Genomic DNA, 25,532 nt, shown 5'->3' on the forward strand with positions numbered 1-25,532 from the left:
AGAGCATGACTAGTTAGAAATCCTCCACCTGCATAAATACTGGTAGCTTTCCACTTCCCTCCTAAGACTAAATAATATAATAAAAATAATCACCTTATGTTCCATCCATTCCATTGACTCAAACAATTAATACCCTATGGCAAGATCATAGGAAAGGGAAGGTTTAACAAACTTTTACACTAATTTACCCTTCAGAGCATGATACACAAACCACTAATCCCTGCTAATAAGTTCATTCACAATTTCTGTGGCCAGTGAGTTGTAGCATATACATAAGAGGCCTCTAAAACAATAAAGTAGGGTGAGCTGGGGATGAAACATACAAGTGGAGGTAATGTACAGAGGCTCCCATAGCCACATTTATGGGTTTAGAATTGCCTCCCTCTAATAAGTATTAGGGAAAACAGATGCGCACAGCTAACCAACGGCAGTATTGGCAGGAGATGCTTGGCTAAATTTTAAGGTTATTTTTTTTTTTCTATTTTCTTTTTCAGTGTAATATTTTGCCACCAATTAATGATCTCTGGTGTTTATGAATACACCAAATGTGATGCTAAGGCACAGAGTACTGGTTTATGCCTAGATGTGATGAAATAAAGTGATGAAAGTGAACTCCAATGTCACAGGATGACTTGATTACTTGCTTAAACATAAATGGCATCGTATGGATGATCTGTACCATGGGATTTTAAATGTACAGAGTGTCCACACTGTAAACAATCAGTTTCTGCTTATTGTATCCATATGTGTGTGTTAATGATAGTGTTACAAGTTGCAGCCATGTAATCCATGAGTGACATCTACGCAAGCACCAATTTCATTCATTTACTCATAATCCTTTAGGGTGATTTACCAGTATGTTTCATGTGTTTTGTAACAGAACAAAACTGTTGCCAGCTACACTTAACTAAGGGAGTTCATATCCCATAAACATCCTCTGACCTTTGTTTGAAATATCAGTTGAATAATTAGATATCATACAAATTTAATTTATATGAAGGGCTCCCCAGCAAATTATGTAGCCAAAATAAATGATTGTGGTGAAAAGTCTACTACTACTAATTTCTTCAAAGTCTTATACCTTAGAAGATCAAAGAAAGGTGGTAAGGGAGGCACCTTATCTTCCCAGAAAGAGCCCAAAGGTGATGCAAAACCTGACCTAGTGTGTCAGCACCAACTCCAAGGCATAAGCGCTTCATCAAATTTGCAAATTCACTAACAGCATACAATACCAGGTAAATTAACCCTTTCTGAATGGATAATGCTCTTTTAGTTTAATTTGGCGCTGCAAAGTAAATGAATTGCTCATTTAGTTAGCTACCACAAATTTACATTTTTGCATTAAATAACTTATTATGCTTCCCTCCTGAAAAGGTACAGGAGCAATCCAGATAGTGACATGATTCAGTATGTAGGATAAAGAAATCCTAAATGTTATGACAATTATTTATGAAAATAAAAATTCATGGCACTTCTAATGGAAAATCAAATTTCATTATTTTCCTTTTACTTTGAAATTTATTATCTTACCTTATACACAACCATTATCAATGAAAATTATCTTCAAATCTTATTTAGGGTTCTGTTAATGAATTATGTTGCTATTAAAGAACTTTGCCTTCATATGAATTTTATATTTTTTACTTTTTGATATCTATAGCCATACAATCATCCACGCCGTGGACAATCCGTACAATTTGAAAAAAGTAGGCCAATGTTTCACCTACTTGTAAAATGCTCCCAGAGTTGTGCCTTATACACATGGTATTCAAAAGGCTATATTTTGTCATGCATAAAAAAGTTTTCCAGTTTTGACTTTTTTGCAATTTTTTGAAAAATCATACGAATCATCCCCAACTCACCTTGCAGATATCATCATCATCATCTGTTTAGTCAGGTTTTCTCATAATTTCTTATGAGGTTGGATGATACAGAGCTCAACTTGAAAAATATCCATCAGTTTATTGGTACTATCATTCTTGTTTACCTGTATTCCTTTTCAACCAAATTAGATTATTACAATGTTTCTGTGTGAAGGTAGTTAACAATGCTGTGTGGGTGGTGGATGGCACTGTATGGTAAATACATACTAGTTATTGCTTTGCAGAGTGAGACAGCTGCAGGATATGTATGTTTCAAAACATCAGCATTGGTGTCATGATAGAACCTCAGGGAATACACTCGACCCTCGATTTAACGGACCCCGATTTAATGGATTTCGGATTTAACGGACCACAAAATCTCAACGGACACCAGCTTTAGAAACGTCAAAACCCTAAACAGAAGGCCATCAGGCCGTGTCGTGAGGCCGCGCCACATAAATTACACCCACACACACTACCCCATGGCCTCTAGCTCTGCCCACTTTTCGGCCGCCGGACAGGATGCATCATATAGTGTGTGTCCGCCTTTATGGGGGAAATTGAAAACCGTCGACATCTTGCGCTTGGCCACCTATCCATGCGGCCAAGTGCACAGACAGCCCCGGCCGTGCGAAGGCCCGGCCCCGAACAGCTGACGGGCAGGTGATGGCGATGATGAGCGTCGGCCACGAGGCTCCCGCATCGGCCGCGCCCGAACGGCATCCCCATCGGGGCCCACGTGTGTGTGGCTGTGTTTATTATGGCTTTGGGCTTCTCAATTTGCCAATTCCCATCCTCCACATGTTGCACGGGACCCCTTTCCTTTCTTCCATCTCTTCTTTTTGAAAAAGAAGAGGTGGAAGAAAAGAAAGAAGTCCCGCACAACATGTGGAAAACAAAAATTAGCAAATTGAGGAGCTCGGGCCCACAATAAACACAGCCACACACACATGGGCCCCAACGAAAGCACCGCCCGCGCGGTGCCAATGCGGGGGTCACGCCGCCAACACCCATCATTACCACCACCATCATCAGTCGCCCGTCAGCTGCTCAAGCCCGGCGCGCGGCCAGGGCCGCTCACACACATGCGCCTGGCCACCCGGATAATAAAAAAAAATTGTTCCGAACTAGAAGGGAGGCTGGGTAGATTTGTCCGGTGTGACACCGGCTTTAGAAACGTCAAAACTGTATTTTCAAGCAACGGACCACCCTTCCCCCCTTTTAATCCGTTAAATCGAGGGCCGAGTGTACAATGCAACAATAAGTGTTTTTACCATAAATAAGGAATGATACTACCCCCTGGTTCTACAGGTCTCATTTATGGGAAAGGATCACTCTGCCATGGCACCTACCTTTCCTAACCAGTTATTGTTTGAAAAATAAGTGAAAAATTAAATGGGTTCCCAAAAACTTTTTATATACCCATATCTTGAGAAAACCTAGCCCTCCCCTTCTTATTTACCAATGAGAACATAAAACAGCAACCACATCACTAAAAATAGACATCAGTGCCAAGACAAAGAAACAGTGATGAAGTCATTAAAAATTTATTCTCTTCAAGCAGCAATAAGACAACCCCCTCCCCCCAAGCCCTTCAACCCATCCTCACCAGTCATTCTCATCACTCTCATTGTCACTGTCGCTGCCACCGCCGCCACGAAGGGACCCCATCATGACGTCCTTGACTCGTGGGCCTCTAGGGTCGCACTCGAGGTCCGTTTTGAAGCCACCAGTGCGGGACAACTTCCACTCCAATTCTGGGGAGTGGTATTGATGAGTGATTGGGCTATATTTTCATGCCGCCCAACTTTTTTTTTTTTTTTTTTTTTTTTACAGCAAAGGAGACAGCTCAAGGGCACAAAAAAGGAAATAATAATAAAAAAATAGCCCGCTACTCGCTGCTCCTAAAAATAATCCAAAAGAGGTGGCCGAAAGACGGAGTCAGTTTCGGGAGGAAAGGTGTCCTGATACCTTCCTCCTGAAAGAGTTCAAGTCGTAGGCAGGAGGAAATACTGATGAAGGAAGATTGTTCCAGAGTTTGTTAACTAGAAGGGAGGGAGTGTGACACCGGCTTTAGAAACGCTAAACTGTATTAATCCGTTAAATCGAGGGAGTGTACAATGCATAAGTGTTTTACCATAAATAAGGAATGATACTACCCCTGGTTCTACAGGTCTCATTTATGGGAAAGGATCACTCTGGCATGCAGTTACCTTTCCTAACCAGTTATTGTTTGAAAAATAAGTGAAAAATTAAATGGGTTCCAAAAAACTTTTACCCATATCTTGAGAAAAAAAACCTAGCCCTTCCTTCTCTTTACCAATGAGAACATAAAACAGCAACCACATCACTAAAAATAGACATCAGTGCCAAGACAAAGAAACAGTGATGAAGTCATTAAAAATTTATTCTCTTTAAGCAGCAATAAGACAACCCCCTCCCCCCAAGCCCTTCAACCCAACCTCACCAGTCATTCTCATCACTCTCATTGTCACTGTCGCTGCCACCGCCGCCACGAAGGGACCCCATCATGACGTCCTTGACTCGTGGGCCTCTAGGGTCGCACTCGAGGTCCGTTTTGAAGCCACCAGTGCGGGACAACTTCCACTCCAATTCTGGGGAGTGGTATTGATGAGTGATTGGGCTATATTTTCATGCCGCCCAACTACATCAGTAATATGGCACCGATGGAAGTATACTTGCATTCTCTCTCTGCCTATTACTTGGAGCCACTTCAGTCTTATACCTATCACCATCACCAGCTATTACTAGGGCATTTCTGGACAATGGCCTTTCCCAATATCCTCCACCTGTCTTAATCTGATGTTTAGTGTATTCTATCTTGCTCTGGAAAATGCTTTAATTTCATCTCTCCTCCTGGTCTCTCTTATCAGTTCTAGACATAATATACTTCCTATTTCTCCATGTTAGGTAGTGAGCATCATGGATTAGGGAACAGACAAAGGTTGAAGATATTCTAGTGACAATTTAGAACGAAGTATAAACAGTCAAACCTCGGTTTTCGTATGCCCCAGTTTTCGTACAATTCGGTTTTTGACGACTTTTTTCGTCGAAATTTTGTCCCAGTTTTCGTACATCCGCTCAGTTTTCATACAGTTGAAAATGGTCCGTACCAAGCTCATCCGCCTGCTCGCGTGACTCGGCCACTCAATTCCCGGAATCGAGGGCCCACATAAAGCATCCCATGCGTTCGTAACCTACAGCCGTATGCTCGTCTCCCATTGGAGTAAATTCCGTGAATTTCAGTTTGTTTATTTATAAGTGGAAGTAGAAGAACTGAGAAATATTCAATTACTCAATCTATACGCTTTTTACATAGAGGAAGCGGCAACACCGTGTTCAAACAATGTCATCAGCTGAACCGTGGACTCGACTCTTTTCTCATCCATATTTTGTACATGAGGGAAGTACTACATCAATAATCATCTCCTATGCTGGGCAGGAAGGTTTATATAGGGAAGTTACTCAGATTTCTTGCGTACAAATGACAGAGGATGCTTACATGTTCACGAGCGAGCTTTAAGCTGCCAACCCACTGTAGTATATTTCGCATGCTTTTGGCCTATTATTAAGGATTTTATCAACAAATGCTTACATACAGGGTGCAAAAAGCTCTTCTTGGTCGGTTCTTGTTATTGCATACAAGAGGAGGGCCATGTGACTAAAGACAGCATTGAAATCAACAAATGTGACCTCATGTAGCCCAGTTATTTTAAAGATTATGGAATGATCAGGCTGCTTTGCTGAAAATAACAGAGTGTGACGAAAATATGTGGCTTGTACTTAAATTAATAACGTTAACCAAAAGCTCTAGATTGCAGTTTTACCATAAAGGACTGTTTCATGGTATGGCGGCGGCCGTCAGTCTGCCTTTGTTTCTCGTTGAGTGAGTGTCATCCATTGTTTTTTGCGCTTGTTTATTGAGTCTGACTGCTAAATAAGCAACCATGGGGCTAAGGAAAGTTATGAGTGCCACCCCTTTGATAAAAAAAGGCGAGAAACACGATAGAATTCAAGAAAGAACTCGTAGCAAAGTACGAAAGTGGCGTATGCGTGGCCGATCTCCCCTTCCAAACAATACCCTCTCCTCCTCCTCCTCCCCTCATTGCCGTCTTCAATATGCCAACAAGTCTTCAATAGAGGTAAAAGTGATGTTAAATGTTCATTTATCCATTTCATTAGTCATTTATATTTTTTTCTCATTTTTCTGTATGTAAAACTAGTTATTCTCTATAAAAATGTATTAATTGTTAATTCTTTTTGGTTGTCTGAAACGGATTAATTGGATTTACATTATTTCTTATAGGAAATTTTGCTTCAGTTTTCGTACATTCGGTTTTCGTCTGACTTTTTTCGAACAGATTAATCACGAAAACCGAGGTTCCACTGTAAATGCAAAAGTTAAGCTATTGTATTACTATCATAAAAGCAAGAATTTTTACATTGAATTAGCATATACTGAGGTTGCCTGTTCATTTTTTCCTTCCTCGTCATTAACTATGCTTACTCCCTCTATATCACCACTAACACTAGCCAGCCACTCACCATCCAGCTTGATCTTGTCACCTCCAAACTCTGCTGCACCGATAAACTGCCTCTTCATCTGGCCCTCCAGGTAGACGAAGATGGCAGGCAGATTGCGGTCAGGGAAGTTGGGGATGCAAGTGGTTGAGATGGACTTGAGGAACTTCACCTGAAATAGAATGCACTGTGTTGCATGAAAAAAATATGTGCTAAAGAAGAAAGGGTTATTGATTACAAAGATAAAAGGTGTGAACGACAGAACATGATATAAATACAAGGAAGTGGAAAATGAAGGACTACTATATGCTTCCCCAAACCCTTGTTGAAATGGTCATGTAACCTGTTCTTTTTTAATACATACATTGCCTCAAAAGGAACAAAGTTAACCCCCTCAACACAAGGACACCTATACTGCATCCTCGCCACCCTCGTACAATAACTGGAGGTAGACACATAGACTGCGTTCTGGCTGAGTTCTGCCGGAATTGTGTAATTTTTCCCAGGTATTGTACAAGAGCTCTCAGAATATAGGTCATATATGATACAATAGCTTACTTGACTTTCATTATTATTATATTGGAATGTGAGTTGCTTATACCAGTGAGAGAAGCCTATTGATGCACCCTGCTGATAATAAAATTATTATTATTATTATAGAACCAGTATATAAAAATAGGTCAATTTACCATAATATACTTTCAGCTGTTTTCTGTGGTTTGTCATCTTCAGAAAATTGAGAGCAACGAAAGTATAATTATTGTTTTTTCCATTGTTTACTATTATATTATTTATGAATAATGAATGCATTTCCTCTCTGGTTGGAGAGAGAGAGAGAGAGAGAGAGAGAGAGAAATTTTGCTTCCTTAGAGTGTTCCCCATGTGGTATTGGTATGCTGGATATCCCCTCCCAGGGTGCATGACTTTTACATTTTTCTTCATTGAATAATTGTAGTAGCCACTTTTTGTTCCATTCCTGTAGCTTGGTGATGTCTTCTTGTAAGAAATCCATAGTCAAAGGGTTAAAATAAGGGAGTAAATTTCAGTGATTACATGATCAACATGGTACCATATATTTCTTGTATATTTATGTATCCACCTCAAAAATATCAGTGAATTCATGTTTGTCTTTGTGCACCATTCAATTCCCCTTATGCTGATATATTATGCATGATGATTATGTTTAGTTTTATGGCTTAAATCTAGGTATATTTTGTGATGGCATTTCAATATTGGCGCACGTGGCATTCCTGGATACGCCTCGAGACGCGATCTGGGCCTGGCCATAACGAAGGGGTTAATGGTCATAGAATAAACAATGTTGGCTACCCTGGAGATACTTGCTAGAGGAGGAGGAAGACCAATGTCACTACTGCATGCTCTCCCTTCCGAAACTATTTCATTGAGATCGACTCCAACAATATTAGTTTTGCAGACTCCATCCTGCACAAGCTTTCTATGAACCACTTTTATGAGTTCATGACTACAGCATTATTTTGTTTTCTGTTAGTAATATTATAGTGCAAGTATGCTAAAAAAAAAGTAACAGTGAACCTGAAGTTTGAAATTAATAAAAACCATCATCTCCTAAAAAGGAAGAGCTTGTAATATGACCATAAGTGTGGGATACCAATAGAAAAGACATCAATACAATATCTAAGTTAATATATTACAAAAACGGAAAAATTAAAATCTTAAGAAGCAAACAAGACACATTCCCCAGAACACTATCAGTGCCTTTGCAAAGACATATCACTAGGCAGTCTGGCAACAAAAGGTTTAAATGGAGAAATAAGGCAACGAATCTACATAAAATGAGTCATTATTGAAAAATGAAAGAAGGATGAACCATAGCTACCCTCGGGTACTTGGCAGCCAGTCTTGGGAGGTGCTGATTGATGAGGGCACACAGCGGCACACCTTGCTTGTACAGGTGCAGGAACACCCAAATGCCTGGCCCAGCCTTGTTGACCTTTTCCACATAGTCTTGCGCACTGATCTCCAGCACCTGAGGCACAGTGAGATGTTCATTAGTTTATGTAACATGAGAACAGAAAAAATGGTAAAAGATTACTGCTTACATAACAAAACTATCAATGATTTCTCCTCCTTTCAACTCTACACAATCTTCCAAACACTTATCCCCTATTCTTCAACAACATGCAGCTGTCACATTTTTCTAAAGTACCCTTCCGAGTTTCACTATCCTTGAGTTTCACGCTTAGTCCTAAATTCTTACCATCCCCGCTTTCGCACATTACCACCCCGAGCTTCACGCTGCTTTGATATGTATGGGTCACGTCTACTTCCCATTGGTGTCACACGCGATTTCTGAAGGTGGTATCACACTGGCCGTTATCCTCCAACCATTGGGGCTACTGGCAACAGCGATTGCCCGTCCACCCAACCAGAAGCAAGTCGTCGGTTGTCCATATGGATGGAAAACGGTTGGGGATATGAGCAACTGTGCGGCTGTATGAATACAAACAGACAACGGTAGTGGCTGAGGAGTGAGGAGCAGTGGAAAATGGCCTATCAAGAAACTCGTAAAGTGGACTGGCAGCGCTATTTTTTTTTTTTTTTTTTTTTTTTTACAACAAAGGAGGCAACTCAAGGGCACACACAAAAAAATAACAATAAAAAAAAAGCCCGCTAATCGCTGCTCCCATAAAAGAATCAGAAGAGGCGGCCAAAAGCAAGGTCAAACTCGGGAGGAGAGGTGTCCTGATACCCTCCTCTTGAAAGAGTTCAAGTCATAAGCAGGAGGAAATACAGATGAAGGAAGATTGTTCCAGAGTTTACCAGCGTGAGGGATGAAAGAGTGAAGATGCTGGTTAACTCTTGCATAAGGAGTTTGGACAGTATAGGGATGAGCATGAGTAGAAAGTCGTGTGTGGCGAGGCCGCGGGAGGGGGGGAGGCATACAGTTAGCAAGTTCAGAAGAGCAGTCAGCGTGAAAATATCAATAGAAGATAGAGGCAACATGGCGGCGGAATTTAAGAGGTAGAAGACTATCAGTAAGAGGAAGAGAGCTGATGAGACGAAGAGCCTTGGACTCCACTCTGTCCAGAACTGTGTGAGTGGAGCCCCCCCATACATGAGAGCATACTCCATACGAGGGCGGACAAGGCCCTTGTATATGGATAGCAACTGTACTCCCTATCTTCGTCATGGCTGCAATATGATCACAAAGCCAGGGGAAAGATTCCTCTGATAAATGTCTTCATATCTATTTATCAGTTTATCTATCTACCTGTCTATGTCTCTGACACAGTGCCCCCATGAGAACATACCCCACGTGATGATGATAAAAGTCTTCAATTTTCTGTGTTCTTGCACCCTCTCCCCACACTCAATCCCTCGCCTGCCAAATTTCCAATAGTCATCAACTCTATTGATTCATTTTTCTCATAGTCTCCCCCTAATATTATTTCCCTCACTCTTGCTCTCATACACTCTTTACGAAGTCACCTACATTCATTCTTATCACACCTCCAAACCATTTCAAGAGTGCCCTTGTACAACCACACTGTCACTGGAATACCCAGGAAGGGTACTTGTGTGAAGGACTGCTCTTGGCAATCTTTAGTAGTGGAGTCAGTGGGTCTAAAGGTACCCCACTGCACAGTCCCCCCTCACTTACCTCCCCAAACTTTGACTCTTCGGCCTCGGCTTTCATCTCGGCTATTCTTTTCTTCCGGTATTCCAGCAAGATAGCTTCATCCTCATCATCTTCAAGTTCATCCAGCTCATCAAGGGTCAGCTTACCCAGTCGAGCCTCTGAAATACAGAGTGGAGAGGGAAATGGTAAGCAGTAGCAGGCGGTGGCTGAGTGGTTAGTGTGCCGGCGCCACTTCCTTCTAGACGCGGGTTTAAGTCCTGCCCGCCACCTCAGTTGGGATTTTTCAGTTGTTGCCAAGTGGCCTAAGACTACCCACATGTTGTCCTGAAGATCACCTATGAACCCAGACTTTAGATTCTCTCTCTAAATGAAAGGCTCAAAGATGAGCTCTGGGGGACAGCATGAGCCAAGCAAGATGGTGCCAATGTAAACACTTGCCTGCACTACAAGAGGCTGGGGCCGACCATCAGGCACCACCAAGAAAACCTACCAGCACCATAGGCCTAATCGACAAAGAAAAGTAGTAGTAGTAGTAGATAGAAAGGAACCAAACATCGTGAATTCAATATAACCATTGTATAAAAAATATAACAAAGATTTTGTATAAATACCACGACACTTGACACCGTTGGAATACAATGTTGCCAAGTGTCGTGGTATTTATACAAAATCTTTGTTATTATCCTAAAAACGAAACAATCTTAACACTATATGACTTTATTGGATTATCCAACTATTTAATTAAATTCATTTAAAGGAAGTAAATAGCTGACATATGAGAGGAAGCGAGAGGTGTTGAGGGTGTGTGGCAAAGGTGCGGGGCGGAGCTGACCCGCACCTGCCGACACCCCATCGGCCAGTTTCAAATGGGAGTACTATAGTAAGAAATGAAGCGATCCAGTGAAGAACAGGTCCTGAAATACAGTAGTATTTCTATTTTACTGTCAATCTTTCACCTACCCAAGTCTTCTGAGGCAGCCTATACAAACCTATGATGATCTAAGCATACTAATGTTGACCTGATATCCATTGAATCACCTTCCCAAGACTCCTGAGGCAGTCCATACAAACTAATATTGACCAATAACCCATTAAATCACCTTCCCAAGTCATCATAGTCAGCCATTCAGTCGCCCGCCACACTCACCTGAGCTGGTCTTCTCCTCGATGGTCTGCTCCAGCATCTCTGTCAGCATCTCCTCTGTCACCTCGGGCTCCTTGGGTGGCAGGATGCCCTTCTGGCGCAGGATGTCGTTCCATTCTGTATCCTCATTGGGGTCCTAGAATCCATATATTTTTAGACATCTGGGTTTCTCATCTCACCAAACTATTGAGAGTGTTTCTTTGCCATTTTTCAAATCAATATATGTCTATAGCAGTGGGTCTTAACCCTTTCCATCCATGACGCAGACGTCAACGTCACAGTATGGAAAGGGTCAAGAGGAAATGGAAGAGGATTAATCCTCTTCTAAACCTTTCAATCCTCCTCTAAATTCCTCTTAATCCTCTTCCATTTCCTCTTAAGAGGTTTAGAAGAGGATTAAGAGGTTTAGAAGAGACCTAACCCTTTCCATACGGTGACGCCGTCGGACGCCGACGACGGCGTCGCCGGAGTGAAGGGGTTAACACCTAAAGGATGCAAAACAATCTAAAGGAGTACCCCAGAGAACGCAAAAAACAGCCATTTTCAAGTATATTTTTCATAAAAGTATATGTGATACTTATAATATTACAATTGAAAATCATAGTGAAACAACTAATAATAACAATTAGAAATAAACAATTAAGATATATATATATATATATATATATATATATATATATATATATATATATATATATATATATATATATATATATATATATATATATATGGATATGGCATAATATTTACGAAACCCTAGCTACCTCTGGCAAAGTTAATACTTACATCATGGATTTCTTTTTGGTCCCTGAATGCAGTACAGTAACAAGTGACTTCTGGAAAGGAGAAATAATCCAATTCAGGGACTATTTATTGTTGAAAATAGGAGATAATAATCCACGAAAGCGTCGCCTCCTCTGGCGGCGGCCATGGCGCTGTGTTGCGAGAAATACCTCCTCGCAGAAATAAGTCGCATATACATGAGGGTGGGTCAAGGGGGGAAAGCCCTCCCTTTAGCTGTTAGGTCGTAAAGTTCGGTTGGGATAGTTTAAATATGCTCCCCCAGCCTAAACCCTCTGCGAGCTATTTTGCGGCTGCATCGGCGGTACCGTCGCCGCGGCCGCCGCCAGAGGAGGTGACGTTTTCGTGAATTATTATCCCCTATTTTCAATAATAAATAGTCCCTGAATTGGATTCTTTCTCCTTTCCGGAAGTCACTTGTGACTGCACTGCATTCAGGGACCAAAAAGAAATCCATGATATAAGTATTAACTTTGCCAGAGGTGGCTTGGGTTTCGTAAATTTTTCCCCATTGAGTTGGGCCCTAATCTAGGATAATACCGCGTATTTCCCCTGGCCCACACCACATGCCAAATAAATTTAGGTATTATTCTAATCTTTGCCCATACTCCCCCCTCTCACTAAAACAGACTGGGAGGGCTTCGCCCCCACGATCCCCCTGACGGGGGTGCTTCACCCCCCTTGACCCCCATTCTATTTTCTGGAAGTCATTTGTTACTACACTGTATTCAGGGACCAAAAAGTAGTCCATATTGTAAGTATTAACTTCGCAAGAGGTGGCTACCTTCTCTTCAATATCATCCCTGCCTCCCAACCCCCGGGAGTTATCAATAAGCCACACGTCACCTGCAATTAAGGCCAGGCTATCCATGACCCGCGCCTCCACTATAACGCCCGGGCATGTGCATGACTCGCCCCGCGGTCACTCACCTGCATGCTGCTGTATGGGCGGCGCGAGGGAGCAGCGGGGAGCCTCCACGTTGTAATCCTCCACGTGTGTGCCTCAAAAGGCCAATTTTAGCCGCAGACGTCTGAGTGCCTGACCCACTTTGCCGGGTGCCAGCTGATAGCCACGCCCACGCACCTCACCTGGCAGAGTTACCGTAACTTTGATAAGTTGCTGGATACATCAACTAGCTAGTCATATTCCTACATATTCATATTCTTGTAAATTTGCTACTAATGAAAGGATCGACTCAACCTCGTTAAGAGTGGCTGAGTAGGTATGCCGTTTATGATTCATAATTTACGGGTGGACAGGTACTGGTGCTAACGGTACCGGCTAAACGGCACGGTACCGGTACCTGACTGTTCGGTACCGGTACCAGTACTGACCAGTGACCAGTGGCTAACAATAAGATAAAAAAGAATGAAAGAAAAAGGAAAACAATAAACCCAGACAGTAGACACATCAGGGAGTGCCGTTACAAAGGCAAAACTCCCGACCGACTACTACTACTACTACTAACACCGTCCCTCATTTCTCCCAAAGGACACTATATATGGGTTTGCTCCCAAATTTCAAGGTCTTCTTCGTCTGACCTATCTCGCTTATAACGCTTCAGCAGCTGTTTTATTATTGTTTAATGTTATATCGTAATAGGCGCACCCAGAGTAATATACCGAGCCAGACTTAGGTGCGTAAACCTTGGAGGAAGTATGGAAGGAGAGGGTATGACGTCTCTGTCTCTCTCTCTCTCTCTCTCTCTCTCTTGCTGTACATCAGGTGACCCGTTGGAGAGTCAGAAGTGAAGCAGTCTTGGCCTGGGCTTTGCTCTGCCCCCCTTGAGACCCATAACATTGCCAGGCTGCGGCTGGCCGGACGCGTGACATCCACACACCTCAACATTTTGCCTTCATGCCAGTTTGCTCTGCCTTTGGTTGCGCCCACAGAGGCGGGGATGGCAGCATAACGCTTCATCGGTAATACAAAATGATATTTGTGGTGAAACATTATATAGGAGGCGAGAAAACTGAGCTTGGAAAAGAGCGACACAAAAGAATGCGAATGATTCCTTAGTGGAAATTTCAAGGAAATCATCTGTAATTCATCTCCCATGGCTTTTACACACAAACAGGTCACATTATTGGAATGTAGAGGTCTTTAAATACTATCAGAAGTACAATGAACATATAGTTATTTTGCAAAACATGTAAATTAAGAGTGTAAACCTGGGCAATTTACAGAGTCGATTCAACCCACGGACACTCGTTTTCATGACAACGTTTTAATTCTCATTCTCTCATTCTTATTTCCTCATTCTCATTCTCTCATTCTTATTCTCTAATTCCCATTATACATATATATATATATATATATATATATATATATATATATATATATATATATATATATATATATATATATATATATATATATATATATATATATATATAATGAGAATGAGAAAATAAGAATGAGAATATGAAAATTAACGTTGTCAGGAAAATTAGTGCCCATGGGATGAATCGACTCGGGATAAAAGAAAAGAACGAAGAGAGAGAGAGAGAGAGAGAGAGAGAGAGAGAGAGAGAGAGAGAGAGAGAGAGAGAGAATGAGAATAATATATATATATATATATATATATATATATATATATATATATATATATATATATATATATATATATATATATATCCCTATTGTCTCACCAACACCGGAGAGTAGTTCAGCATGCTCTCTAAAGACAGATCCTCTCTTTATCCACACCACGCTCCATTCACACAACATATACACCTTTTCCCAAAATTAAAATTTCAAAATGGCGCACATACACCAAGCCTCGGAGTCCCCGCCTGGGGACCAAATTCCCCAGGGAGGACTCCCTTTCTGGCTGCCGACCCGAGAGGTGTCTTGATAACTCCTGGAACCTCTTTTTTCTCAATTTCTGCAACATTCGCGGTCTTCGCTCTAATTTTCATTCTGTGGAACATCATCTCTCCTCCTCTAAACCTCACCTTCTCTTCCTTACCGAAACACGGGTTTCTGAGGCTACTGACAGCAATCTCTACTCTGTTCCCTCCTACTATCTCTATCCTAAATTTCAATCCAAAGCTGGATGTTGCGCCTACGTGCGCAACGACATCACTTTCTCTCGTGCCCACGACCTTGACTCTTCTGAAATTTCCACCATCTGGTTAAGACTTCACTGTCATTCTATTACTAAATACATCTGTGCTGTTTATCTCTCACCTAACTCTACCAACTATGTAAAATTCTTTGACTATTTGAATTCTAAAGTGGAGCACATCTTGACCCACTCTCCCTTCGCTGAAATCTCCATCCTAGGAGATTTCAATGTTCACCACCAGCTTTGGCTTTCATCCTCTTTCACTGACCATCCTGGTGAACAAGCCTACAACTTTGCTATCCTCAACGACCTAGAGCAGTTGGTCCAGCACCCTACACGTATTCCCGACCGTCTTGGAGATCGGCCCAACATTCTAGACCTCTTCCTTACCTCAAACCCTTCTGCTTATTCTGTCAAACTGTTCTCTCCGTTGGGCTCCTCCGATCACAATCTTATTTCTGCATCCTGTCCTATCGCTCCTGTACACCCTCTGGACCCACCGAAGAGGCGATGCTTCTGGCATTTTGCCTCAGCTCGGTGGGACGACCTGAGGATGTACTTTTCCGATTTCCCGTGGAATGATTATTGCTTCCAGGATAGAGACCCCTCTGTGTGTGCTCAGCGCATCACAGAGGTGATTGTCTCTGGAATGGAGGCATACATTCCTCGTTCTTTCTCTACTCCTCACGCTAAAAAGCCTTGGTTTAATCACGCTTGTTCTCGTGCTGTCAATGATAGAGAGGTAGCTCACAAAAGGTACCAGAGCCTTCAAACTAATACTAATTATGAACTTTACATTTCTGCCCGAAATCGTGCCAAATCTATTCTCCGACTAACCAAAAATTCTTTCATTAATAGAAAATGCCAAAACCTTGCTTTCTCTAACTCTTCCCGTGACTTCTGGCATCTAGCCAAAAACATCTCCTCCAACTTCACTTCTTCATCTTTCCCTCCACTCCTCAGTCCTGACGGCAACACTGCCGTCTCATCTATCTCTAAGGCTGAACTCTTCTCTCAAACTTTTCCTTAAAACTCCACCCTGGACGATTCTGGGCATATTCCTTCTACTCATCCCCACTCTGACTCCTTTATGCCTGTTATAAAGATTCTTCAAAATGATGTTTTCTATGCCCTCTCTGGCCTCAATCCTCAGAAGGCTTATGGACCTGATGGAGTGCCTCCTATTGTCCTTAAAAACTGTGCCTCCGTGCTGTCACCCTGCCTGGTCAAACTCTTTCGCCTCTGCCTGTCAACATCTACCTTTCCTTCTTGCTGGAAGTATGCCTTCATACAGCCTGTACCTAAGAAGGGTGACCGCTCCAATCCCTCAAACTACCGTCCTATTGCTTTACTTTCTTGTCTATCTAAAGCTTTTGAATCAATCCTTAACCGGAAGATTCAAAAGCACCTTTCCACTTCTGACCTTCTATCTGATCGCCAGTATGGGTTCCGCAAGGGGCGTTCTTCTGGTGATCTCCTAGCCTTCTTAACTGACTCTTGGTCATCCTCTCTTAGCCGTTTCGGTGAAACTTTTGCTATTGCGCTGGACATATCAAAAGCTTTTGATAGGGTCTGGCACAAATCTTTGCTTTCTAAACTACCCTCCTACGGATCTATCCTTCTCTCTGTACCTTTATCTCCAGTTTCCTTTCTGACCGTTCTATTTCTGCCGTGGTAGACGGTCACTGTTCTTCCCCTAAATCTATTAACAGTGGTGTCCCACAGGGTTCTGTCCTATCTCCCACTCTTTTTCTGTTGTTCATTGATGATCTTCTTTCCAAAACGAACTGTCCTATCCATTCCTACGCCGATGATTCCACTCTGCATTATTCAACTTCTTTTAATAGAAGACCCACCCTTCAGGAACTTAACGACTCAAGGCTGGAGGCTGCAGAACGCTTAGCCTCAGACCTTACTATTATTTCCGATTGGGGCAAGAAGAACCTGGTGTCCTTCAACGCCTCAAAAACACAGTTTCTCCACCTATCCACTCGACACAATCTTCCAAACAACTATCCCCTATTCTTTGACAACACCCAGCTATCACCTTCCTCAACATTAAACATCCTCGGTCTATCCTTAACTCAAAATCTCAACTGGAAACTTCATATCTCATCTCTTACTAAATCAGCTTCCTCGAGGCTGGGCGTTCTGTACCGTCTCCGCCAGTTCTTCTCCCCTGCACAGTTGCTGTCCATATACAGGGGCCTTGTCAGCCCTTGTATGGAGTATGCATCTCATGTGTGGGGGGGCTCCACTCACACAGCTCTTCTGGACAGAGTGGAGGCTAAGGCTCTTCGTCTCATCAGCTCTCCTCCTCATACTGATTGTCTTCTACCTCTTAAATTCCGCCGCAATGTTGCCTCTCTATCTTCTATCGATATTTCCACGCTGACTGCTCTTCTGAACTTGCTAACTGCATGCCTCCCCCCCCTCCCGCGGCCCCGCTGCACTCGACTTTCTACTCATGCTCATCTCTATACTGTCCAAACCCCTTATGTAAGAGTTAACCAGCATCTTCACTCTTTCATCCCTCACGCTGGTAAACTCTGGAAAAATCTTCCTTCATCTGTATTTCCTCCTGCCTACGACTTGAACTCTTTCAAGAGGAGGGTATCAGGACACCTCTCCTCCCGAAGCTGACCTATCTTTCGGCCGCCTCTTTGGATTCTTTTTAGGAGCAGCGAGTAGCGGGCTTTTTTTGTTGATGTTTACTTTTTTTGTGCCCTTGGACTGTCTCCTTTGCTGTAAAAATATATATATATATATATATATATATATATATATATATATATATATATATATATATATATATATATATATATATATATATATATATATATATATATATATATATATCTTCTATTATTTATTCCATTCTTTTTAGCAGTTTTTTTCATCTCTGGTGATCAAGACATAATTTACCACTCCACAACCATTTCTCCCTAAAAACATTTAACCAACCCCTCGATTTCAGTAATTGGTGCCTGATCTGTATGTTGCACTTTCTCCATCTACTGGCTAATATACCTCTGACAGTGACATACATATATGAGGTTGGTTGACGTCGAGTCAAATAAAGACTCTTATTTGCGCATGGGTAAGTTTTTCTCCTTCCTGCCCCGATACTTCCTTCTATTTTCTCGTAGTGAGTTTTGATCACATCTGAGACGCTCTACATTAAGGCTGTACATCCTTCTACATTAACCCGTACAGTACTAGCGACGCGAATATGCGTCAGCGCCTGTGATTGCAGGAAATACTAGCGACTAGAGTCCCTTGATAGAGATTTCTATAAAGGGACTACCAAAGGATTCTACTAGCGACGCGTATGCACGTTGGGCTTGCTAAACAGTAAACACCACTTGTGACATCAAGATCAAGATCAAGACCAAGTGTAAACAATGAAACAAGCGGCGCTTGTTCCATGTGGCGGTAGGTGCCTCTATGTCAACTTACAGATACTTACAGAAGACCTCCTGGAAGAGGTTTACGCCTGTGACTCCAGATCTACATTAACAACTTGTGGCAGTGTGTGGTGGATTATTCGTTCCTTGTGATTATATTTCAATTCTTGACTAGCCCAAACTTTGTCTAGTCTGACCTCAAACTGAGGTTGCTGCCACCACCCACTCAGGCAGTTGTGGTAAATTTAAGGAATAGCGGCTCTTAGCGGGTGCGCGTTTAGGGCACGGTGTGGTGGTAATTACAACATTTCTAGCACTTACGACGGGGTTTTGACGGTAATTATTGAGAATCACTACGCGCCTCCAAAATACGATATTCCACCATGTTCCACCTTCTCCTTCAGATAAACCTTCAAGATGGAAGCTCATGCATCTCCTTGGCATAATGACAGTCGCTTTTCTTATTTCTGGCAACATTACAACATGCTGATGAATGCAGGACATCAAGATGCTGTTATGAGGGGAAGATATGTTGCTATGCAGACTAGGGCAACACTGACCACCATGGTAAGTAAAATTCATTATAATAGTTCCCTGATGAAGTGGTTGCACAGCCAGCTATGAAACTATGTGCCAATGTGATGGATATGAGCACCAAGGCCACGTTTATCTTAACCCGGTAGCAGCGACGGGCCAAATTTGTGGCTTTACCGTGTAGCAGCAACGGGCCAAATTTGTGCCATGATTTAAACCCCAAAAAATAGATGATACATAATCTGATCACAAATGCTCTGATATATATTATGAAATGGTTTGTGTGAGGGGTGATTTTTTCTCATTTTTCTCACTTGTGGGGACCATTGAGAAACTTGATCCCCGCTGCTACCGGGTTAAGTGAATGCTCCCAACTTTACCATTACTAAATATGATGCAGGCATTTCCTGAATATTAGATACCCAAGTGAGTACCAAGTGGACAAAGGTGGTCCAGAATATTATATTTTACTAGGGGACTTACATTTTCTTATCATTGCCAAAACCACTGTTAGAAAAAAGGGATGAAGTACATACCTAAATAATAGGCATAAAATAATTAAATTTTGTTGGACAGTGAAAAGAGAAAACCAAGAATAATCAAGCCTGGATTGTGATGTTTACAAAGCTTTCTGAAAGTTTTTTCATGGATGAAACCCCAGTTATACCATACCCAATGGTGGGATTCAATTTTTTTAAGAACAGGTTCTCTCTATGAGGGATTTACCAAAATAAGTTATAAGTAAAAGGTGTTCATGGGGGAAAAATCGAGAACCCCTGATTTAAGCTAACAGTAACAACCGGTTCTCGGGATTAAAGAAATTCCAAGAACGGGTTCTTGCGAACCGGTGCAAACCGGCTGAATCCCATCACTGACCATACCCTTTAAAGCTTTGGAGATGGGGGCTGGAGTCCAATGGGAGTAGTGTGCTTTAAGGAATCTTAGCCCTTTACCTTGGGCTCCGTTTCTCCACTAATACGTACTAATATTCATGGTTCTGTATGTACCTTGTACTTTTCTTTTTTTCCTTTTTATTCATTCTTCAATCTTTTGTACTTCTTACCAGTACTCATTCAACATTCTTTGTCTTCATGTAACTTAATACAGTGACATATTATATGTACAATTTAGCGCTACGTGATCTTTACTGGTAATGCATGGAGGAAAAGTCATCATCAAGTTTGATTGGACGTAGTGAGTGAGGGGGAGAATGATAAACATTAATAATTATACAATAAAAATGTGAAATGTTCCTTGTTATTTCCTATTGATTAATATTATGATTTTTGTGTTTTTTCATGTAGCACCATTGCATTTAGGGTCATAGAGTAAATAATATTATTTGGGAGATGATTGCACTTCACCTTCAGGTACTAGTGTTTATTCAGGCTTGTACTTGTATAAAGTATACTTGTACAAAGAGACATGCCAGTCCTCGTCGAAAGACCGACCTGGTCAGCTAGGCTGACGTCAGCCAATAGAGTTGATCTGTGAGCATCCTTTCCTCCCTTTCATGAGCTGTAACCTGGCAAGGGTCTGTGCTCCCTCCTCAGAGGGATGTACACCCTTGACCCTGACAGTCTCCATATAACCCGTGTCCCCACCCATGAGGTGGAGGGGGGAAAAAAAAACGCGGCATGTCAGCATTCGAAACACTTTCGGATTTTGGAGTTTTTCAGATTTTGGAATTTCGGATAAAGGATTCTCAACCTGTACTACTAGTGGGGAGCATATGCCCGGGGGGTTGTCGCTTCACTTATTCATTGCCTCCATTCCCGATGGTCTTCCAGAGCAAGCTCCCATGCAGCTACCCCATCCATCTCAAGACCCTCCTAGCAGAAACAGTTGACTTGTCCCACCCATGAGTTACATGGGTGCCCCCTTAGACTCCTCCACTCAGGGTTATCTCGTACAGAAACAACCCTGTGAGCAGGATTGATGTCCGGGAGGGGTCACACGTCATTCCGGCGATACCACATGATCCTGTGAAGACACTTGGTACCAAAGCGACACACCTCTCCTGCTGATCATGATCATTACATTTCCCCCCGGAATCGTGCCAAATCTATTCTACAACTTATAAAAAACAATTTCATCAATAGTAAATGTCAAAACCTTGCTTTTTCTAATTCTTGCAGAGACTTCTGGCACCTAGCCAAAAATATCTTTAGCAATTTCACTGCTTCATATTTCCCTCCTCTCCTTAATCCTGACGGCAGCCCTTCCGTCACATCTATCTCTAAGGCTGAGCTCTTCACTCAAACTTTTTCTAAAAACTCCACTTTGGACAATTCAGGCACCTAGCCAATTCAGCCACCTCCTACTCATTCCCCCTCTCTGAGTCCACTATGCCTGCTATTAAGATGTTTAAGAATCTTAATAGCAGGTAGTTTTCTATGCTCTCTCTAGCCTCAATCCTCAGAAGTCTTATAGACCTGATGGAGTGCCTCCTATTGTCCTTAAAAACTGTGTTTCCATGATGAAACCCTGCCTTGTCGAACTCTTTCGTCTCTGCCTTTCAACATCTACCTTTCCTTCCTGCTGGAAGTTCGCCTACATACAGCCTGTGCCTAAGAAGGGTGACCATTCCAGTCCCTCAAACTACTGTCCTGTAACTTTACTTTCTTGTCTTTCTAAAGCTTTTGAATCAATCCTTAAACAGAAGATTCTTAAGCATCTGTCCACTTCTGACCTTCTATCAGATTGGCAGTATGGGCTCTGCAAGGGGCATTCTACTGGTGATCTTACTTTCTTGACTGACTCCTGGTCATCCTCTTTTAGCTGTTTCAGTGAAACTTTTGCTGTTGCCTTAGACATCTTGAAAGCTTTTGACAGAGTCTGGCACAAATCTTTGCCTTTCAAAGTACCCTCCTTTGGATTCTATCCCTCTCTTTGTATTTTCATCTCCAGTTTCCTTTCTGGCCGACTTATCTTGGCTGTGGTAGGCAATCACTGTCCTTCCCCTAAACCTGTCAACAGTGGTGTCCTGCAGGGCTCTATTCTATCTCCCACTCTCTGTTGTTCATTAATGATTTTCTTTCCAAAACAAACTGTCCTATCCATTCTTACCCCGATGACTCTACTCTCCATTACTCAACATCTTTTGATAGAAGACCCTCCCAACAGGAACTACATGATTCCAGGCTGGATGCTGCAGAAAACTTAACCTCAGACCTTATTATCATTTCAATTGGGGTCAGAAGAACTTGGTGTCTTGTAACACCTCAAAAACTCAATTTCCCCACCTGTCAACTCGACACAATCTTCTAAGCACCTGTCCACTGTTCTTCAATAACACTCAGCTGTCACCTTCTACAATAAGCATCCTCGGTCTATCCTTGACTCAAATCTCAATTGGAAACTTCATATGGGGAGGCAGTGGCCAAGTGGTCAGTGTGCGGGTGAGGTGAACCTGAGAACCTAGAGTGGACTAGGTTCGAGTCTCACTAAAACACATTGATTTTTCAAACTATTGTCGAGTGGCGGAAGATTACTCACATGCTGCCCAGACCTTCAGTCAACCCTAACTTCAGCGACTTCGGTCAACAGCAGCACCGGGGGCAGCATGGGCCAAGCAAGAGTCATACATCATGGTAGCCGCTATAAATAAAATCAGCCTGTGCCACAGATAAGCTGGGGCCGTCGAAGAAGCCCCTCAAGACAGCCTACCGGCGCTATAGGCAGTACGTACTTCAAAAAAATAAATAAATAAATAAAAATATAAAAAAACTCCTCTCTCACTAAATCAACTTCCTCAAGGTTGGCCGTTCTGTATCATGTCCACCAGTTCTTTTCCCCCTCACAGATGGTGTCCATATGGCCTTATCCACCCTTGTATGGAGTATGCATCTCATGTGTGTTGGGGGCTATCTACACACACAGCTCTCTTGGATAGAGTCTAAGACTTTTCATCTCATCAACTCCCCTCTTACTGACAGTCTTCTACCTCTAATATTCTGCCACCATGTTGCCTCTCTTTCTATCTTCTATCGATATTTTCATGCTGACTGCTCTTTTGTATTTCTGACTCCTGCCTCCCCCTCTCCCACGGCCCTGCTGCACTCGACTTTCTACTCTGCCAGCATTTTCACTCTTTCACATGGGACGCATTAATGGGATTTACATTAATTTCAATGGGGAAATTCATTTTGGTTTACGAGTGTTTTAGTGTGCAAACAAAATTCCGGAATGAATTAAACTGATTAACCGAGGTATGACATACTTATCTGAGATGTGGATTTGGAGCAGAGCTTCTTCACAGCTCAAAATTCATGTCTAAGGTTGTTTTCATTGAGACAACTTTCAACATCCTCAGCGAGACCTCTGACGTACCTCATCCCTCCTCAGAAGGATTCTAGTCCTTCGTGACAGAGTCCTGTATTGCTCTGAGTCCCCAGCCAATCTGGCAGCTGAAGCATCTTAATATTATTTATATGAGGCATTCACAACATTATAATTTGTAGTGATGTTCATTCAGTGTTGGACTATATTGCTAAATCTACAACCCTCAAGATTTTCATTCATATTTTTTGCCAGTTACACAACCACTTTGATTAGTCCTTCACTTGCAGCAGTAGAGTAACCTGATGTAGAGGAAGACTTTGTAGCATTTATTTCTTAGAGAGAAAAAGTCAGAAGTAAAAGTAGAATAAAAATAAGTACACTTAATGTGATTGATTGAGAGCCCACTGAAAACTTCTTTTTTTTCAGCAGAGTGGGATGCATCACCCTCTCAGCAGCAAGTTGCAGCAGTCACATGTTTCAAAGAATCCATTCAGGGAAAAATATCTGAAAAAACAAAGGAAGAGAATAAAGAAGAACAATAAAAGAAAAAAAAGGAGTATAAGTATAATTCAGGGGAACCAAAGTGATACTGAATCCTTGTATTCTCAAATGAGACAGGGTATGCACATACAAGATACAAATGAAGACATGGAAGTGACAGAGGACTTCCTTGCCTTCTTGGAACAAAGTAAGAAGCACCGTGAGGAGTGGAAGAACACAAAGTCTCCGAGGAACCTCAGCTTCTCAGAGGAGAATATATTGACTAGCAAAGAGGTAGCTCCTTACCCAAACCCCAAGGTAAGAAGCTTATTTCTTGAATGCCAAAGATTTAAGGGAGGGAGCACTATCATAGGCAGGATATCATTTAAGATTGTCTGAATTTTTTCTTCATACATTGCCAATCTTTGCTTTGAACTCTCGTTTAGCTCTTTACATAAATATATTGAACAGTCTTCACCCACTGCATCATCATGTTGTGTTATCTTCAGTGATCTTTTACCACAAGTATTCTCTTTCCTTCACTCTTGAATGTCTCCCAGACTTCTCCACAATAAAAATCTCCTGCTATTATTACTATTCTGTTTCGGTTCCTGGACTTGACTGAGCATATGTCTGACAATTGCTTAACCCTGGATTTTATTTGAGAAATCTGATGTCTGAGAAAGCTAGGGCTGAGTGTAACAATATTTTTTTCACGTATTTTCTTTTGTTTGTCCTGTCTGACGTTAATTCCGTCCAGTGCAACATTATCTCTGACCACATTCTTGCATTGGACGCAAGGCCATTGTACTGAATTTACAGAACCCTACCATGTACCCATGATTGTGATTAATGCCAAGTTTATTTTCTTTTCAGGAACACCCAGATGTTATACGTAGCAGAGAAATGCAGGAACTATATGGTCAAGCATCTCCAAAGATACAAGCAATGGAAACTGCTCTACAGCTATCTTTTGATCGCAACAACACAATATATCAACCCAAATACTGGCCAAATATTCCCTTGAATGTTATGTTTAATTAAACTTGCAGTCATACTCCAATTAAATTTCAGCAGTGTCTATAATTCTGCAGGGAATTCACAATAGACTAAGCATATAAATTCCATTATGGTGGTGGTGGTGGTGGTACGTGATGGTGGTGGTGGTGTTGGTACGTGATAGTGGTGGTGGTGGTGGTATGTGATAGTGGTGGTGGTGGTGGTACGTGATAGTGGTGGTGGTGGTGGTGGTACATGATAGTGGTGGTGGTGGTGGTACGTGATGGTGGTGGTGGTGGTACGTGATAGTGGTGGTGGTGGTGGTGGTACGTGATAGTGGTGGTGGTGGTGGTGGTACATGATAGTGGTGGTGGTGGTGGTGGTGGTGGTTTTCATAAACAGAGAGAGAGAGAGTATAAAACCTGAGTTATGTCATATGTCACGTTAGTCCATCTCTCTCTCTCTCTCTCTCCACCCACCACCACCATCACCACCACCACCATCACCACTACTATAGCACCACCATCACCACCACTATAGCACCACCACCACCATCAACATCACCACCACCACCACCATCAACATTACCATCACCACCATCAACAACATCACCACCACCACCATCAACAACATCACCACCACCACCATCATCACCACCTACCACTTACCTCCACTTTGAAGTTGCCGGCTGGAGCACAGAGTTGGCTCGACTGGGCTCCCAAAGATGGCGGCCGAGGTATTTCTGGTTGCCGCATCCGAGTGTCTGGCTCGCGCGCTCTAGGTATA

At 42.2% G+C, this 25,532-nt stretch overlaps 2 protein-coding genes across 6 annotated transcripts; one reads left to right on the plus strand and one right to left on the minus strand.

Moving 5' to 3' along the window:
* Window positions 1-464: 464 nt before the first annotated feature.
* On the minus strand, window positions 465-13,070 carry LOC127009672 (phosducin-like protein 3). 2 transcript variants are annotated; one of them, XM_050882958.1, is made up of 6 exons: window positions 12,902-13,070; window positions 11,174-11,306; window positions 10,048-10,184; window positions 8,263-8,412; window positions 6,429-6,576; window positions 465-3,619 (listed from the first exon to the last, which is right to left on the minus strand). In XM_050882958.1, exons 1-6 carry the CDS (start codon window positions 12,905-12,907, stop codon window positions 3,468-3,470), a joined length of 726 nt encoding a protein of 241 aa, XP_050738915.1. In that variant the 5' UTR covers window positions 12,908-13,070; the 3' UTR covers window positions 465-3,467. The 2 variants fall into 2 exon arrangements, with proteins under 2 accessions (XP_050738915.1, XP_050738916.1); XM_050882959.1 differs by lacking the exon at window positions 465-3,619 and adding an exon at window positions 4,301-4,477 and having other exon boundaries at window positions 12,902-12,922.
* A 675-nt stretch (window positions 13,071-13,745) lies between these two features.
* LOC127009674 (gem-associated protein 8-like) lies at window positions 13,746-25,494 on the plus strand. 4 transcript variants are annotated; one of them, XM_050882968.1, is made up of 4 exons: window positions 13,746-13,894; window positions 18,854-19,016; window positions 23,694-24,065; window positions 24,624-25,494. In XM_050882968.1, the coding sequence occupies exons 2-4, from the start codon at window positions 18,867-18,869 to the stop codon at window positions 24,789-24,791; spliced, it is 690 nt and encodes a 229-aa protein (XP_050738925.1). In that variant the 5' UTR covers window positions 13,746-13,894; window positions 18,854-18,866; the 3' UTR covers window positions 24,792-25,494. The 4 variants fall into 4 exon arrangements, with proteins under 4 accessions (XP_050738925.1, XP_050738924.1, XP_050738927.1 ...); XM_050882967.1 differs by lacking the exon at window positions 13,746-13,894 and adding an exon at window positions 18,338-18,477; XM_050882970.1 differs by lacking the exon at window positions 13,746-13,894 and adding an exon at window positions 18,338-18,477 and having other exon boundaries at window positions 23,697-24,065.
* The last annotated feature ends 38 nt before the right edge of the window (window positions 25,495-25,532 follow it).

This window comes from Eriocheir sinensis, chromosome 41 (genome assembly GCF_024679095.1).
Source record: "Eriocheir sinensis breed Jianghai 21 chromosome 41, ASM2467909v1, whole genome shotgun sequence".
NCBI classification, from domain to species: Eukaryota; Metazoa; Arthropoda; class Malacostraca; order Decapoda; family Varunidae; genus Eriocheir; species Eriocheir sinensis.

Coding starts and splice junctions, on each gene's coding strand:
- LOC127009674 (XM_050882968.1), top strand. CDS start 18,867: ATGGAAGCTCATGCATCTCCTTGGCATAATGACAGTCGCTTTTCTTAT. Junction 19,017..23,693: donor GGGCAACACTGACCACCATG/GTAAGTAAAATT, acceptor CTTTTTTTTCAG/CAGAGTGGGATGCATCACCC. Junction 24,066..24,623: donor CTCCTTACCCAAACCCCAAG/GTAAGAAGCTTA, acceptor TTTTCTTTTCAG/GAACACCCAGATGTTATACG.
- LOC127009672 (XM_050882958.1), bottom strand. Junction 10,185..11,173: donor CGAGGAGAAGACCAGCTCAG/GTGAGTGTGGCG, acceptor TCTGTATTTCAG/AGGCTCGACTGGGTAAGCTG. Junction 6,577..8,262: donor TGGCTGCCAAGTACCCGAGG/GTAGCTATGGTT, acceptor ATTCTATTTCAG/GTGAAGTTCCTCAAGTCCAT.